Source organism: Platalea leucorodia (genome assembly GCF_965183815.1).
Source record: "Platalea leucorodia genome assembly, chromosome: 3".
Lineage (NCBI taxonomy): Eukaryota > Metazoa > Chordata > Aves > Pelecaniformes > Threskiornithidae > Platalea > Platalea leucorodia.
In genome coordinates, this window is record NC_138825.1 from 78,564,955 (window position 1) to 78,578,830 (window position 13,876).

Here is a 13,876-nt window from a genome sequence, read left to right on the forward strand (position 1 = left end):
ACTTAACACTTAAAATAAAGCATTTTATTACCAAGCATGACTTAGCGTGAATCGTTCAACTTTTCTGACACATCAGCATTGAGTAAGAACACCACCACAAAACCCCCAAACACTCACAACCTCTTTGGAACAGAAGGGTCATACAAGAGTGTTGAGAGCTGAGTGCCAGTCACCTGTTACGAACAACGCACCTAAATTTTTAAAAAGCTTAGTTCTACAAATTACATCTTTTAAGAGACTACAAGGTGAGATTACAGGAGCAGCAGCAGAGTCTGTGGGACAAGAGTTTTGTTTGTAATGACTTCTAGCCGCCTTTGCCATCAGAGTATTAGAGTCACTCTTAATTACTAGAATACTCAAACTCAAGTATGATTCCTATCTCAGCTGCAACAGACATTTACTAGAACAACTACACAAAGGGCATGATAGGTAACCCACAATTTGTTTCCCAACCTTCAGAGATCACTCTTTCCCATGAATCTTCCCTTGCATATTACAGAAGACAAGAGGGCACAGTGGCTTCAAAGGTCATCAGGCAGAAAAAAAACGGCTGTTGCACCATATTCATATAAAAATTAAAAGCATTCCTCTGGAATGCACTGAGCTCGATTCTGCAATCTTTATCCAGACAAAACTTGCAGAGGTATCACACAGATAACACAGAGAAATATTTAGGTTGTGGTTGGGTAACACAGAGCTTTCAGCAAGTCACCTGCGTATCAGGCAGGGAGAGAGACTGGACGTCTCATACTCTCTTGGTTCTACTACTTTAAGTGATTTTGCATATTGAGAGACATGATTGCTAATACTTGTTTGTATTTCCAAAATACTTTGATGCAGTCTGCAAGGCTGTGAAACTCAATCTGCAATTCACGTACTGAACAAATCAAACAGCAGTCTATCAACTTATCAACTGTGCGTGCCAACACACGTGGCACAGAATAAGAGTTGTTAATGGCCATGCCAATGCAAAGTTTTGGGAACCACTGTGTTAAAAAAACAAACAAAAACCAACCAACCAACCAACCAACAACCACCAAAACCCAAACAATTAAAAAAAACAATGCCATGGTACTAAAACACTACTTATAGGATTCACTGCAAAAGCAATGTTAGTTTTTAGAACAGTTAAAGTCTCCTTAATGTCAGAATGTATTAGTGACCATGGTAAGAGTTATCTCCATTTTACACACAGCTGAGAGAAAGAGCAAGGAATTTGCCTCTGGTCAAACACAAGAAGCCTAGAAATTAGTTTCAAAACTGGAAGTTAGTTCCATAACAATTTTACTGTTGAAACACCTTAAAAAAAATACAGCCACGAGAACAAGTTATTTCTACCTCAAAATGTCATGTCTTACTTTCATACGCTGTGTATCAGTAAGTCAACATTTCCTGGGACCATCTGATCTTACCGTGAGAAGAAAACCGATTTACTGTACATATTTGCAAAAACTTTACTTTTCACATTCTGCAGTCAAGGGCAGAAAATTTCATCTCCACACAGACATTAGAAGTCAGAGTGCTGAAAAACATCTGCGAATACTATCAAATTCTAAAAAGAATAGCACATTTAAAATTGAACAGCAATTAAAAATATCACTTACACGCCACTTAGCACATTTATAGACTGTGTCCTCAGCCCATATCCAGTGTCTTTCAAATTGGAAATAATTCCTAACACATTAATATTGGAACCCTTTGATCCAAAGTCTTTTTCACTGTACATTATCATATGGGAGCTTGTGAAGTCCTGTTAAAACAAAGAGAAGCATCATAAGGAAAATGCAACATGATGTCTCAGTGCACTCAGGAGGTGACTACTACATTTTCTTGGAACTTACACCAACAATTGGTCGCAGTGACTGCAACTTTTCATCATAGCCACCCCAGTCTGTCCAATCCCGATACGCTCCTTCTTCCAGCAAGTACTGATGGCCTTCAAACCCAGGCTTCTCATAAGCGACCCAACTAAACAAAAACAACAACAGAATCTGCGTGTGAAAATGAACAACTCCATGTTGTTATGGAGCAGATACAGATGCGTGACATTTCTTCTTCTGCTATGAAAATTTGCAAATTTAACCCAGGCATATATCTAAACCCAAAAACTAGGAAAACAAGAGAAAATAAACTGGTACTGAATTTGTTCACTGCAATTTCCAGCCTATGGAGTTACTACTTCAGCTGAAGGGGAAATATTGCTGGCATTTTCCCACACTTACACTCCTCCCAGTACTTTCATGGATCCCACTGACGTAAGTGGAAGTCTTGTCCTTTCTTCTGATTCCTTGTCATCAAGCATAAAGATCTCTGATTCTATTTCCACACGTCTCCCTTCAAAGAAAGGCTTCTCATAAATGATTACCTGTAGCAGAAACGAAGCAAAAGAAAAGTTGCAGCGCATGATAAATTCCGACAACAGATAGTTTCTTTTGCATGGGCACACAGAGGGAGAAGGCAAGATTATGAAACTAATTAGTGGGATCTCTCTATTCTCTTCAAGACGTCTTTCCCTTAGAGATGCAACAGGAGGGCTTGAATGTTCATTACCAATCTGCATTATTGAGATAGCTGTTAATACTGTCATATATGTGTGTGTGAAGCATGCATGAACGTGACAGAAACTGCAGGTTTGGTCACATACAGTAGGACCAGCCACTAAACCATCAGTAGTTGGTACACAATCAAGATATATTTATCTACCCATGTGTAGTTCATGTGTTATAAAATACCTTTGGATAATCAAATAAATATTGACTTTTACCTTTGGCTCTCCACTGAATTCAACTTTGCGACCACCCTGTAAAAAAAAAAAAAAAAAGAAAAGAAAAGAAAAAAAAGGAAAAAAATAAGTTGTCTATACTTAGTTACACAACTTACAGGCAACTATAAGAGTCATCAACTCTTCACAAAAAGACAGAATTAAGATGAAATCTTCCTTGAAGAACGCAAGTGAAAATAAGAAGGCAGATTAAAGGCAGAAAAGGATGCAATCAAATGTTGAAAGTTCAAGAATTTTATAGACTAAAAATTTTGGTTTTTAAAGAGTTACATTTTTGTGAGTCTTGAAAAATCTGGCTACCTTAACACATTATTTCTAACACATAAACATAGGTCATGTAACTTGCGAGTAATAACAGTATTTTACCATTTTCAAGGGCCTCATGGACCTAATGTAGGCTTCCTTCTTCTCCCAGAATGCTAAATTAGGATATTCACCAGGCTCCAACAGTAAAGGGACTCCCTGGAAACCAGGTTCTTCATAAATTAGCCACCTAAAGGTGAGTGCGAGGGGGAAGGAAAGCAAAAGATAAAAATCCCAGAACATTTCTGAACAGTAAAGAACAAGACAATATGCTTACTTTAGAAAAGACATTATTGTACCCTTAATAAAACCTTGTTTCTTTACCATCAAAATTGCTGACTACAAGCTGGCATACTGGCAAACTTCTGTGCCTTATTTGAACAGACTAAAAAAAAAAATCAGTACAACGAACAGCTAAAAATTTGACTCTGTCTTATCTGAGGGCAACCCAATTTTTAAGAGTGAAGTTTCAAGACTTAAGGTTACTCTGTATTATTTTTAGAATAGTTTTAAAATATGCAGAATCAATTTTCAAGAAGTTGAAAGATCTCTACTAACCTAGACTTGGATTTGTTGCAAAATGTGTTCAATAGAGAATTCTAAACTTGTGTTATTTACTAATATGCAGAAAAACCTGACAACTCCTTAGAAATCTACTTCCTCGTGGTTTGTATCTGCTAACAAATATGCTTTGAAAGATGTAACTTTCAAAATTCCTGATTGGGATAGCAACAGTAGCTTTTCAAAGCTTTTTCAAGAAAACCTTAGCCAGTAATCATTTGCTGGAAACAAAGAAACATACTGCTGATCTCTGCATAAGGATGGCAATGGGTTTCTTCCAGTTAAATTTACTGATCTCTCAGAAATGCAACATGGAGCAGTATAAAACACATACTAAACAGGAACACTTTATGCAGCCAACCTTTTAATCATGTAAAGTTCATAACGTATAAATCTGGTGACAGCAGAAAGATGTTAAAATAATCCATCACTCTATCATGCTTAAAAGGCAGACTCCAAGCCGATGTAAACTGGCACAAGTTGACATAGTTTCATTGCAGACATACAGTTCCAAGAAACAAACAAGGAGCTTTAGTTTTATTGCTGCCTATAGCTGAACGTTTGATATATTGTGTCCTGTAGTCGCACCGCTCAGTAAGCCCTCAACTTCACTGCAAGAATTTAAACACATGGAAGACCAAGGAGAGAGTACAATCAGAAGATAAAGATGCATTGACTCATTTTTTTGGCAGCTTTTAGTAAACACCAATTAAGCACGAACACTGGGAAACCTTAAGAAGATACAACCACACCCACATGGCAAGGTGACTCAGAATCAGAGCCTCCCTCAACGGCCAATACAGTGAACTATGTCATGCCTGTAAACTAAAGGAAAGAAAAAACCCTGCAACATGCAAAAAAGCAGCAACAATTTACTGAATTTCTCATACAAGCAATTGCCAGAAGCGACTTCTTTCTACACTGGCCTAATGAACTGACATCTAAGAAAGATTATTTTTCAACTGTCTGTTTGCTTCCTGGTACAAATATTAGTCTGCCTTCCCTCAAGGGATCCAAATGCAACAGAGAGAAATTAAGACTAGGAGTTCACACAAATTTAGTGCAAAAAACGCTGTCACACTGATGCAAAATAAGGACCAGTCTGAAGTTTGAGAGACGTGCACAGGCTCTGCTTCCTTTCCAAATATTTTGTCATTTCACTATTCACAGAATGCTTTTAAGTGAGGGACAGAAATAAAGTGGAGAGGTAGATGAAGTCAATTAATAATCAACATCCATATAAAATACCTGATTTCATTACTCTTGGCAGACATGCAATTTGGATTAAGCTTGCAGTTCAACAGAAATAACCTCCTGCCAGGGAACCAACTACTCGGACATCTTAGAATTTCCCTATATACCCGAGTGCTTCATTTTTCTCCAAATCAAGGTGTAAAAATTTAATCAGATAACATACCCTTTACTTAACAACGAAAATGCCCCATCCATCATGTGGCATATTTGAATACATCTTTGCAGTGGTATGTAACACTTGTCTTTAGTTGGGCAGTTTTTCATAGTTAAATACACCATTCGCAGCAGGCAAATGCTACCAGTGCCTAAACACAACATGGCCAACAGGTAACAACCAAGGTCTGTACACCCCTGTAAAATGTTCTGCAGGACCCAACGTCATTGAAAGTGGTTCCACTCTCTCACTTTTTCTGAAAGCAGCCTTCCTCTTCTGCAAACTTTTCCCAGTACCACTGTGAGGCACGTTTTCAGTACCGATTTACAAGTTTGTTTATTAAGTTCTCAAAACTACTATTGGTACAGTGCCTGGATTGTTCCTTAGAGGTCTCCTTTCCCATAAAAGCTTGCTTAGTTCATGGCATACATTACACTCCTAACTCCGATGGCTAGATATTTTCAGGTGACATAACATACATGTCCTAAACATCACCATAAAAACACTGATTGAAATGCACTGTGAAATATAAGAATGATTTCCAGAGTCCACATATGACACTAAGTCTTATTTTGTAACTCAAGGGCTTCAAAATTTTCTTCTTTTAGTACAATGATTTCAAGGTTAGAGGAAAGCAAGTAGGAAATATGGTCTCATCATAACAGTTCATCACCCCACTCTCACTTATGACAAGTTTGCCTGAATGAGAAAGAGCAGGAGAGGCAAACTCATTCCTTTGCTGCAAATACACAAACATTACTCTGTCTTTACTACATGCAAGCAGAAGAAAAACTGGCTCTAACAAAACATTTTAAGAGGTCAACCTCTCCAAGGGTGAAGCATTACAATGATGTACTAATGCTACTGTCAACAAATACTACCAAAATATAGGACTAGAATAAATATAGCCTGCTTGCATGTCTGATAGGTGCAACCAATGGTTTAAAACAAATTTCTTCCATAGCAGTACGCATTCATACAGAACTACACACTTACATGCCCCAGTGTACTTTGATGGAACAAGTCTTCTGAGTGGTGCCAAACACCCCTGTTTCTTCAGTGTCGTCAAAAAAGGAAGTCACGATTCCTAACCCTTCAGGTTCTGTATACAAATCAATTCGGCAAACCCTGTAATCCTGCAAAATGAAGATTGCCATAATCACTTAATCTGTGCTGCGAGTTCTGTAATTAATGTGGATAACTAAATCAGTTTTGAAACACCTGTTTTATTTTAAATTGTCTCCCTCCTTGTAAATTACTACTGCTATTAGATGCCTATAATAAAAGTATAAAGTAGGCCAGTTTGCCTGTCTCTGGACCAAGAGAGTCAATCTCTAATCAGCGTTTACATTGTTTATTTTCTGCAATGTAGGCAGGAATGCATCTTCTTTCATCAGTTAACATCTCCTCTAGCAAATTAAATCCTAAGATAACACCAAGCAAGCCATTCTTGAAGAGAACTGCAATTTAAACAAGAATTGTAGTTACAAGCAATATATCTTCCTCTTTTTTCCTTTCCTAGTCAATAACTTTATAGCTCATGCTTGTTTTGGCAACCTGCAAAGTTAAGTACTTAATGGTAGGTTACAAGTGCATATAGGAAGGCTGTTCCATCACGTGTGAAACTCCCTGATAAGTTTGCACATACAGGGATATTTTTTTGAATATCAAACAAGGTTTGGTGTTTGACACTGAAGTTCGTGTTGAGTGTAAATTTGGTTTATATTAGAAAAAAAAGAAAAATCCACACACATAGAATCATAGAATCACAGAATCATTTGGGTTGGAAGGGACCCATGGCCAGGGACACCTTCCACTAGACCAGGTTGCTCAAAGCCCCAGCCAGGCTGGCCCTGAACACTTCCAGGGATGGGGCACCCACAGCTTCTCTGGGCAACCTGTTCCAGTGCCTCACCACCCTCATAGTGAAGAATTTCTTCCTTGTATCTAATCTAAATCTACCATCTTTCAGTTTAAAGCCATTAGCCCTTGTCTTACCACTACACGCCCTTGTAAAAAGTCCCTCTCCAGCTTTCTTGTAGGCCCCCTTCAGGTACTGGAAGGCTGCTATAAGGTCTCCCCGGGGCCTTCTTTTGTCCAGGCTGAACAACCCCAACTCTCTCAGCCTGTCCTCACAGGAGAGGTGCTCCAGCCCTCTGGTCATCTTTGTGGTCCTCCTCTGGACTTGCTCCAACATCTTTTGAAAATACGAGTCTGTGGAATTACTGATACTTTTCTGGGATGTTTTTCTTGAGAGACTGACCAAGCTAAAAAGCATATGCTGTACATAGCATTTTGGAGGCTATTCTAATAAAAAAACATTAAGTTTTCTTCCTGCCCTGTCCTTCCAGTGGATGTTACCATAATCCCCATTGTGCAAAAGCCCCCACATTTATTTTGTGATTAAACAAGAAATTCAACATGGAAGATTGTTTCATGCATTTACAACCCATGTTACACTTGTGTCCTAATACACCAATCATACTTTGTATCAGTACAAAACATCACCGAACATTAAGAGCGATACAAAATTTTCTTTACTTATATTACTTGCCTTAACAACATGTCTTATTGAACCAATCACTGCAGGCTTTAGAGACTGGCATTCATTTTGCTCTTCAGAAGTACCTGCACCCCAAATATCTGGGAGTTCCAGCTCTCCTTCTTCCAGGGGAATAGAGGGGCCTTCAAAATTTGGCTTTTCATAGAGTATCCAGCTTAAAATTAAAAAAAAAAAAAAAAAAAAAAAAAAAAAATCTTGTTTTTAACAATGCTTTATCGAGTGCGATTTGCAAAAACCATGCTCCCATTTAACAAATCCTTTCATGAGAAGTATTATTTGCAGACCCTTCCCGCCACCCCAATACAGCTTATCTGCCCAACACTGCTGATGCAAGCCATTTCTGATCTCTGTGATACTTTTGAAAGCAACGATAAATACAAAGATGCCTTCTGTTGACTTTGTAATTTCATCAAAAACTCCTCCACCTTTTTAAATTGATGATTTGGGGCAGCAAGACTGCTGTCTATGAATACCAGACTTTTGCATGAGATACTAATCAGAACCAATTTGCAGGTCAGAAAATGTTGACACAGCAGACTGCTGTGTCATGTATAAACAGACAAGCTACTTGGATCCTGTGAACAGCAGCCTGGAGTTCCACGGGGGCTGGTACAGATGTGCCAAAGGATGATAAGACTGCTCAGAACACAGGCACAATTTTATTTTTAACGACAGGTTTGGATATATAACTAGATAAAAACTATATCCATCTACAAATACAAAACCCTCCCCTGGAGATCTCAGTTGAAGGTGCGGGGGTGGGTGGGGGTGGGGAACAGTCCCCTAGTCCATGCTGGAAAAGAAGACCTGGTTCGCACAGATCAAAAGATTTTCATTCCAGTTTCCTGAAGCTAAACAGCAATCACTGTGCTTCCCAGTACCTCCTACTGCAGCTAGGCCTTGTTTCTGCAGCTTACTATCAGATCATTACTTTTGAGAACCTGCTATTTGACTGTATTATAGCCTGGCCACAACTTAACTTGCCATGCTAATAATGGCTGTTCTGTTAATGCTACGAAGAATATACGAGATTAACTTGTTTTGAATTAGTCTAGCAATCTAGCTTTTAGAGAAAAATTCCCTCTATCAGAGAAACAGTCAGTTATTGCTACAGCACCACCTTATACCTTTGGACATGGAATTAATCTTCTGCATCCAAACCTATGTCACAACTGGCTTTAAAGCCTTTTAGCCCAATCCAAATACTATGCAAGAATCCACAAAGGGGAGAGGAGTCCAAGGGCAGCATAGCTGGACAGAATCTGTCATTTCATCCCACACCTATGCCTGGTGAAATACTGCACCCCCCCAGATGGTAACACTCACTGCATTTGTCAGCAAAATAAGTTTCCCAGCCCAGAACTTACTATTGCAGAGATAAAATGCCACATTTCTTACTCATAGGTGTCCACGTTACGTTGCCATTTGCAAGGCAGACTTAGTGTGAATTACATGCTCGTTCTGTTTCAAAAGATTTTTGGATAGACTAATCATAAAGAGTAAAAATTAATCTCTTACCATCCTCTGATGACTTTAACTAAAATTGTTGGTGACAGAACCCAAGAACTGCAATCCAGAACATCATGGAAAACTTCAATACCATTTTTTTGATAGTCTGATTCACAATATATCACCAGCTGTGTTTAAAAGAAAAAAAAAAAACACACAAACAAAACCCAACAACAACATATAATTCTATCTTGCTATGCTTTAAATATAGAGAGGAACAGTAAAGATAATAAAATTGATCTTACCTTGCCAGGTCTGGGATTGATTTTACTTTGTCCGTTTCTTGAAAGTACCTAATAGGAAGTGGGGAGAGAAAAGTCACAAAAAAAAAACCCCAAACAACAACAATGCATTCAATAAAGATGCACAGCTATAAAAAAGAGACAGTGAAACAAAATAAAAATTAGTCTGAATAGTAAAAAGCTGATAACACTTCAACTACACCTACTTACTGCTTCAATTCCTTCTTCCTCCTGAAGAGCAATATCTTGCCCCCAATGTACAAATTTACACACTTTTTTTTTTTAAACTCTGAATTATCTTCTCACTGAAGCCAACTAAACCTCATACTTGAAATACTTTAAAATCCTTCTGATCAGCTTCCTATATATTCCAGGAATTTCACACCAAGAGACTACTTGAAAAACTGGCGTTAATAAAGCACATGCTCTACAATGATAAAGATATTAATGAAAGTTTAAATGTCTGGTAACCATAAAGCATGAAATAATTTTGAAGGAATATATGAAAAGACTGAGGAAGCATGATGGCATACACATGTATGAAGTAATTAGCATAATCAATTTTGTGCTGAACACCTTCTAACAAGATAGGTTTCTTCAAAAAAGTGTGAGACTGCAATAAGCGATAGACTGAAAACGCCGAGAACAAATAAAACACATTGAGGTACAGAAAATCTAAAACAATGTTGAAGTCAGTGGTAAATTATATGACATAGAATACATGGGAAAGTTGTGGTTGCATCACGTCATCTTAAAACAAATAAAGAAAGCGTTGCAATTATGCATTTGGTTTCCTAGCAAGGACAGGAGTGCGCATTCTGGGACAGGGTCCCACTCTTGTAGGAACTATTCATACAAACAAAAAAAACCCAAACAGATCCTGCCCCTGAATAGGTTGCAGCCTGATAACCAGCAACATGTGCAAGGAACTAATGAGAACATATTAGTCAGTACACAGGGCAGGCAGTGGTCTCAGGACAGAGCTCCTAACCACCATCAGATTTTTGTAGGCATCATCAAGACACGTTGAAGCATGACTGGTTTTTTAGTCCGTGCTTCAATTCCAGTTAGAACTTGCTCTGTGTTTTAAGGAATGCCAAAGTAATTGTTTTGGGCTGCCCTTACTCTTTTCCTTCACACTACCCATTAGCCATTGCATCATCATTTTCTTAGTCAGCGGAAGATGCACAGTAGGTACACATCATACAAACATTCTCGGTTCCTGTCTAACTTGAGCAAGACGTTTCAGAGCCAGCAACAGTGCTGCAGAAGTCCTGGAACCCTACGAAGCCTAACGGGTTTCTCTCAAGAGCAGTCTTATGTGTGTGCATAACCCCTTGCCATATCAGGCCTCCACACTCTACTGAAAAATTGAAACCCACTCAGGGACAACAGTTTAAGTAGCAAAAAAAGGGACAACAGTTTAAGTAGCAAAAACCCATCAGTACTAGCCATTTAGCTTTAAACTCAGGTTTTGAAATCCAAGCAGGACCATCCAAAGTAAGAAAGCCTCTTTAACTGGCAGCATAAGTCTACACCACTGCAAATAACGCCCCTGATTTTCATCCCTACGCTAATTAAAAAACTTCCCATGAGAGAAAAATCTACATCCTCAAAATTGTAAGGTAGCATGGATAATTTCCTTCTGCAAGGTGAAGAAGGAGCTATTTCTACTACTCCCCCACCACTTTTAGTAGAACTGTAACAGCAGATAACCATTAGCTTTGGAAAAGTATTTCTCAAACTTCTTATATGCTGCTTCAATTCCACAGATCACGTTAATGCAGCTATTAAACTCTGGAGAACATATTTTTTCCCACAGTTCTTAGATCTCTTGATTATAGTCTTCCTCTTGGGTAACAGTAAGGGCCCACATCAACAGAAACAGCAGATACTATAGGACATTGGTTCATATTTTGAAAATAGAAATTACAAAGTTCTCTCACGTTAGGGTAAAGCTGCCTCGAAGGCAAAACACAGGTCTGCCTTCACTCATGATGAACAGATGCTCATAATCAGACAAAGGAACAGCCCTCCATTATATCAGCACTTTCAGTAATCACTACTATCCACTTCTTAAAGTGTTCTTAGAGAATATATATTTTCTATCAAATGCGTGGGAATACTGGGAACAAAAACAGAGGGCTAAAAAAAAGTTTGCTCTGTTACTCATTTAACAGAGCAATGGCTGAATGTCTTGCTGGAAGAGGACAGAGATTACTGTCAATAGAAGAAACAGGTGCAAGTTTTCTGAACTTCATAGAAAACATTCTACTAATTTACAACAAAAAATAAAGTTAGCATGAGATTTGTTTCAAAATAATACAAAATCAAGTATGAAGACATATTCAAACATACGCTTTCAATTAATATTTGTGAAGAGTCTCAAAATAAGGGCACCATGAAGAAACACAATCATGTTAATAGATGCCATCTCATTTTCATGTGTAGCCAACATCAGATGAAACTGGTACCATATCTACGTTCACCTCTATGTATTTGTAATCTATGTATGTCCCTAAAAGGGGAAACAAAACAAAGCAATGCGTGCACATTGTCGATAGAAAATATAAAAGCTGGATAACTTTCCAGGCAGATCTTAAACAACACCATACTTACATCCACATCTAATAAACCAGTGGGGACATTTGATTCATATCTGCTTGTCCCTAACCAGCTGGAAAAACTTTTCTCAGGGTTCCCATAGTTGGGCATTTGTAAACTTAGTTCTTTTTTTGCACTATCTGCTTGCATGTACTTCTCCACAAAACTGGGAAACTTCATATCTGAAAGAGACTGAATTGCAAAATCAAAATTAACAGTCATTCAGCAGGTAGACAAAATTTTACATGGTTGCATTTCATGAATGATCTTTATTACCTCAGATTTTTGAGGCATGCTGAATGGCCCAGAAGCATCCTGTTGTAAAGGAGGCATCCCAGACGAGTCTGTTGTAAAAGCTGTGGCAGTGTTATTTACTGAGGTGACAGAAGGATTAAAAAACTTTTCTTTAGATGTAGAAGACAGCAAGCTTGAGAAGAGGGAGCTTTTTTCAAGCCGGGATCTCTTAATTTCACCATCTGTAGTATCAACGTTCTCTTTTCCATTTATTTCCTGAGTAAAGGTAGGTTCCTCTCTATTACATGATTGCAGGGCTTTGAATATGATACTTTGCTCTGTTGATGCACGCTTGGGCCTCACTCTGGCTATCGTTTCCAGGCTTTGCATTTTAATTTGTTGGGCTGGTAACAGATCCTGCATTTTTTCCCTCCTCAGTCCCAAACCAAAAGTAAATACACTAGGATCAAATACTTTCTCTAAGTTGTCTTCATGAATGGGAGGCATTGCGAAGTGGGGCGCTGGGGACTTGGGAAGCTTTGACCTCTTCTTTTTCTGGGGTAAACAAACTGAGCTGTCCAAGTTTTTTATTGTTTCAGCAAACTTTTTCATGTCGGTTGGGGAATCAAAAATGCTATCATCTTCAGCAGATCCATTACAGGTTTTGCCTGGGCTCTTCTGTGTATTGAGACTGTGCTCTGGCATCAATATACTATCTTGACTGCTGTCATCATACTGCAATGCTGCAAAGCTCAAATCTCCCGGCTCTGCCTTTTTATCTCCATTTTCCATCTTCTTAAATTCTGATCTAGAAACCTGCTGAGATGGTAGAGGATGTTTATCATCATTGCAAGGTGATAAAACCTCTGTGTTTGGCAGCATCTTTTCTTCATTTCTGTGGAATTCTGAGCTTGTGTTATTTCTTTGGTAGGAAGTATCTTGAGCATTTTCACTTTTACTGGGTGAGTGCAAAGACAGTTTAAAAGGTGAACTTTCTTTTTTAGCTGTGGTTAATTCTGGATCAGGTTGCTTCAGAGAGACACTACTAGCATCAACTTTGCTGCTTTGGTTAAAAAGGGATATTGCAGCTTTTACTTTAAGTTCTGTCGTCTTCCCAATATCCTCATAAGAGGCAGAGCCTTCTTCATTTTTGCCTTTCAATTCTGCAGTGCCTTCTTTCTCTGTCGTGCCATTCTCAAATAACTTCTGGCGACTGCTTTGCTTATTTAACGTTTTATCAGGCTGTTCACTTTCCTTAGGTTGTTTTCCAAATTTCAGCTTTGCTCTGCCAACAAATGTGCTTGGTACAGCACTATTTTTTGAAGCAGGGATGTCAGTAGGCCTCTGGCTCTGGTTAGCGCATTTATTTTCAAACAAGGAAATTTTGTTGGCAATGTTGCTATTAGTTTTATTAACTGGTTTTTCAAGAGTATCCTGCTCACTTTCTAAACTGTCTTGATTTGTAGGTGCTTTAAAATTCAGCTCTACATTCTTCGGTTTGACTGGACTAGAGGAGGCAAAGTGATACAGAGTTATATCTTTGATTAATCTTGAGAAGACTTTTAACAATTTCCAAAACAATAAAATGTAGCATTATAATGAAATTTTCCATAGTCATATTCAGTTTAAATTTTGGTATCTCAAAAGCAATTAAGTAAAAAAGGAGTTAC

At 38.3% G+C, this 13,876-nt stretch overlaps 1 protein-coding gene across 1 annotated transcript in view; it reads right to left on the minus strand.

The window, feature by feature from the left end:
- The window catches only part of CRYBG1 (crystallin beta-gamma domain containing 1), a gene marked incomplete at both ends in the record, with an annotated part of 65,111 nt that overhangs the window by 22,375 nt on the left and 28,860 nt on the right, over positions 1–13,876 (minus strand). The window contains 11 exons of the mRNA XM_082305436.1: positions 1,605–1,750; positions 1,842–1,968; positions 2,223–2,365; positions 2,765–2,800; positions 3,149–3,275; positions 6,051–6,190; positions 7,609–7,771; positions 9,136–9,254; positions 9,372–9,419; positions 11,988–12,164; positions 12,249–13,713. Of these exons, the coding sequence (XP_082161562.1) occupies positions 1,605–1,750; positions 1,842–1,968; positions 2,223–2,365; positions 2,765–2,800; positions 3,149–3,275; positions 6,051–6,190; positions 7,609–7,771; positions 9,136–9,254; positions 9,372–9,419; positions 11,988–12,164; positions 12,249–13,713 (2,691 nt within the window). The remainder of the gene's footprint in view (positions 1–1,604; positions 1,751–1,841; positions 1,969–2,222; positions 2,366–2,764; positions 2,801–3,148; positions 3,276–6,050; positions 6,191–7,608; positions 7,772–9,135; positions 9,255–9,371; positions 9,420–11,987; positions 12,165–12,248; positions 13,714–13,876) is intronic.